Raw genomic sequence first — 4,212 nt, 5'->3', positions numbered from 1 at the left:
CTAACCTAACCTAACCTAACCTAACCTAACCTAACCAGGCAGTTCACAAATTGCCTGAAAAAATAAGTCACTTTACAAATTGTCTGGATTCAGGTATTGACTGTAACATATATATATTGACTTGAAAGATCAAATTCTCTGAGAGAGAGAGAGAGAGAGAGAGAGAGAGAGAGAGAGAGAGAGAGAGAGAGAGAGAGAGAGAGAGAGAGAGAGAGAGAGAGAGAGAGAGAGAGAGAGAGAGAGAGAGAGAGAGAGAGAGAGAGAGAGAGAGAGAGAGAGAGAGAGTTAAAAAGGTTTGCAAAAATAACGTAATAGAAGCTCCATCTCTTTCATTGTTCGCTGACAGGAGGAGGAGGAGGAGGAGGAGGAGAGGAGAAGGAGGAGGAGGAGGAAGAGCAGGAGGAGGAGAGGAGGAGGAGGAGGAGGTAGAAGTACTAGTTATATATTGAGTTAGAGTGGACAACATGACACACACACACACACACACACACACACACACACACACACACACACACACACAGGAGCATTACCACCACCATAACTACCATTATAAATAATACTTCTACTACCACCCTCTCTCTCTCTCTCTCTCACACACACACACACACACACACACACACACACACCCCACCTAACACAACCCTTCCCTTCCCCACACCACACACCTGTTCTACACACCTGCACATACCTGCACTGAGGAACACACAACACCGCGCCTGCTCGCACGCTCGCCTTCCAACCGCTACTACCACCACCACCACCACCACCAGTCCATCCTCACCCAGGGAGTTGCCAGCGCTCACCAGACCCACAAGTTCCCTCCCCTCTCATCCACCAAGGCCACCTGTCCAGGCAGGAGTGGGATCAACAAGACGATCATCTGGAAACTCCTGACGACTTGAAGGAGGCGGAGGTGAGGGTGGTGTAAAGCCTGGGAAGGAGGAGGTCCCTACCCGCCCAGACAGCTGCTGCCGTGCCATCTCCCTTCTGCAAGTCCCGGGAAAGATCTTTGAGAGCAGATGCGGATGAGCCCGGTGGCGGAGGAGTGCCAGAGCGCTCGCCAGCAAGCATGAGCCGCCAGGGTGCGTGCACCCGAGGCCGCTCGTGGACTGGTCGCCGAGCGGCCCCAGACTGGCGCCGGACTGGCCGCCGATTGCTTCCAGACCGGTTGTCTGCGACTGGCCAGGCTAGCCGTGGCGTGACTCGGCCACAAGACTACTCGCAATGAGAGGCAAGAAAAGTGGAGGTTAATGTGCGCTGCGGTGAGCTGCTCTGCTCCCTCCCATTCAGCACCAGGAGAGCGGGCTACGCACGAGGCGACCATTGCAGTGTGTGTGTGTGTGTGTGTGTGTGTGTGTCATGCTAACCTGACTCGATATAATGAACCTCCCAGAGGCTGAGCCCTGCTGCCTGCGGCCGCCAGTGCATCCTTCTTTCCTTCTTTTCGTCCGTCTCTCTCTGTTTACCTGGAATGGCTCACCAGTTTTCTCTGCACATTTTCTGCTTTATTAATCTTAACTACGCTCTGTTGGGTTAGATTATTTTCTTCCTACATTTATTAGTTGTGTAGCTTCCCTTACAGCGCATTACACGACTGTACACCTAGCTACAAGTGAACACCGGAACACTGCAGCCCTCAAGCAGGCTGCAAGGCACGCCACACGCCCCTGACCTGCGGCAGTGGTCGGTGCTTCTCACACTTCCCTCAGTGACGGCACCCCTCACTTACGTCACCCTTTCAGCGGCAGCCCGCCTCCTCAATTCAGTGTTTGGCTACAGTCGTACTTGTCTGAATTAGTTGGATAGGTTAATTAGAACAATGATCCACACTTGTGCCGGAATGAAGCAGCAGCACACAGCCAAACACACAGTGCACGTATCATTGTCATCATCAATACTGCCGTGGTACTCGTGGCTGCAACTGATGCCCCGTCCACCCTTTACCTGCATTTGCACGTGCAATGCACGCGTTGAGCAGCTGGCGCATCGGCAGCAGGCTGCTTCCCTTGTCCCTGAAACCGTCGCCCTTGGCTGCTGATCACTGGGAGTGAGAAGCCCGCCAGGTAGGCCTGCCAGGTAAGAACACCGGTGTTTTCCTTCACCACTCCCTTTGCTCAGTACGGCGTGGTAAGCAGGTGCCGTCGTGCACACACTGGTGATGCTGCTCAAATAACATCACCGTTTTCATTTGAGAGCTGCGTCACCTTGGGTCACCTTGGGTCACCGTGGGTCACCTTGGGAGAGGTTAGGTTCAGACTCGTTCAGTTCATTAAGTTCACCGCTGGTTCCTTCACTGCGCAAGTCACCACTTGAAAAAGCGTCACACTTCGTCCACAAACAAAACACTCGCAGTCTACAAGGTTATTTCCATATCTCTCACATTTCTACACACACACACACACACACACACACGGTACACTCACCCTGCAGAAGGCGTGGCAGGTTGCCGGGCAGGAGTGGTCCTGTGTTGCCTCGTCTTGGAGAGCGAGCGCCGCCGCGGGCCAGGCCAAGGCCCAGCTGCAAGATGGCGGGCAGGGCTCACGGCTTGCCTGGCGTGACGCACGAGCCGCGGCCACGACCACCACCACCACCATCACAGCCAACACACCCACCATCACCACCGCCACCACCACAGGCGACACACCCATCACCAGCACCTCCACCACCACCACCACCACCATACACTCCTCAGCAGCACCTTCACGTGCCGCCTGCGTCACGTCACGTCACGTCACGTCCCCACGCCGCCCTGCCCGCTGCCTCACCGCCGCCTGTACAGAACTGCTGCAGCACTTCACCGCCCTGCACCACCACGTCCATCCCTCACCGCCGCGCCGGTCACCACCACACGCCACTCCCGTGTCACGCACCGTGTTGTGTTACACGTGGGGACACGTGTAACACAACACCAGAGGTTCACACACCGCCGCACCGTCCACACCAACAGGCGGGCGCTGCAGCTTGCCGCGGCACACTGAGCCTGGCGTGTGCGAACTGACTGCGCCGTGACGGTGCGGCGGGCCTTCAAAACCTTCTCCTCCTGCACGATTACCTAATGAACTGAAGCCTCACTTTCTATTGCGGTGAGGTCGACTGAGTATTTGTGAGGTAATGACGGGTAGCGGGAACAGAATGACGGCCCGTCAAGCACCCTTTGATTACAGGGGCTTCCACCGGCCCACCGCGGTCACAGTCGCCTCTCCACACCCGTGGCGGAGGCTCACGAGCACTGCGCGTGCGCGCGGGCACTGCACATTCAGTGATTCAATCATTCACAGCATCTTTAGTCAGTATAACTGAGTGCATTTTAGTTATGTGAGTAGATTACAGCACAGATTTTGGTGGCCTGGTGTTACAGCTGATGTGAAGAAGTAGCCAGCAGCACGTGATCGCTACCACAACAAGGCTGGTGTTGGTTCCAGAAGACGTCACCGGCCCTGCACTCTGCACCCACCCCTCCCCCCCACAAAACCATGGAAATAAGTTGGCAAAGACGTGTCCACGCTTGACGCCATCACAGGAGGGCTGTGTCTGCGTGGCGATCATGGAGGACTACTTCACCAAACGGACTGAATGAAGCACAACCGCTGAAGGACAAGACTGCCAGAAGTGTAGCTGTCTTCATCTGTGAGACCGTATGTCGCCATGGCGTGCCAGCAGCTGTCCAGATCACTGAGCAGGGTCGACAGTTGTGAACAATGTGTCGAGGCAGCTGCGTGGTCTGGGTGTGGAGCAGCAGCGGATCACCAGTGGATGGCATCCCAAGCCAACGGTTCAGCTGAGCGAAGCAGCCGGACAGTCCAGGCATCCCTGCCGGAGGTGTGAGTGGGGGTGAAGGCTCGATGGCCGGGGGATCTGCCTGGTGTGGTGTTTGCTTTCATCACAAGCAAGAAGAAATGAAGAGGGTTTTGTGCATTTAATTTGATGCATGGTCGCCCTGCCGTGCTGCTACCTGTTCAAGTCCAGCCAGCCAGGCTATTCGGTGTGTAGACGCCTCAGTGAAGCATCTGATTGTGACTTGGATGCATCCTCCCTTCAGGAGCAGCTGCAGTGTGTTGCTGACCTTGAATCAGCAACACAAGTCTCACTTGGAAAATAATATAGGGCAGAAGGACAGGGAAGGAAGGACACGTGAGCAACAACCGTATCAACTCATGCTCATGCTGTGTGGGCAGCGGATGCAGAGATTGGTGGTGCAGCTTGCCTGCTCAA

The 4,212-nt window shown here is 55.4% G+C and overlaps 1 protein-coding gene and 1 long non-coding RNA gene across 3 annotated transcripts in view; one reads left to right on the top strand and one right to left on the bottom strand.

The window, feature by feature from the left end:
- The window catches only part of LOC135096687 (uncharacterized), a 12,630-nt gene extending 11,686 nt beyond the window's left edge, over positions 1 to 944 (bottom strand). The window contains exon 1 of one of the 2 annotated variants that reach the window (XR_010264914.1): positions 679 to 944. This is a non-coding gene — a long non-coding RNA (uncharacterized LOC135096687). The remainder of the gene's footprint in view (positions 1 to 678) is intronic. The other variant, XR_010264913.1, reaches the window with a different exon arrangement.
- Positions 1 to 3,666, top strand: part of LOC135096685 (tenascin-like) — a 7,746-nt gene extending 4,080 nt beyond the window's left edge. Inside the window, exon 10 of the mRNA XM_063998400.1 lies at positions 3,359 to 3,666. Within this exon, the coding sequence (XP_063854470.1) occupies positions 3,359 to 3,375 (17 nt within the window). The 3' untranslated portion in view covers positions 3,376 to 3,666. The remainder of the gene's footprint in view (positions 1 to 3,358) is intronic.
- Positions 3,667 to 4,212: the final 546 nt, after the last annotated feature.

The sequence above is a fragment of the Scylla paramamosain genome, unplaced genomic scaffold, assembly GCF_035594125.1.
Source record: "Scylla paramamosain isolate STU-SP2022 unplaced genomic scaffold, ASM3559412v1 Contig5, whole genome shotgun sequence".
In the NCBI taxonomy this organism is placed as follows: domain Eukaryota; kingdom Metazoa; phylum Arthropoda; class Malacostraca; order Decapoda; family Portunidae; genus Scylla; species Scylla paramamosain.
The sequence above is the reverse complement of the archived record's forward strand: the minus strand, read 5'-3'. Positions and strand labels throughout refer to the sequence as shown.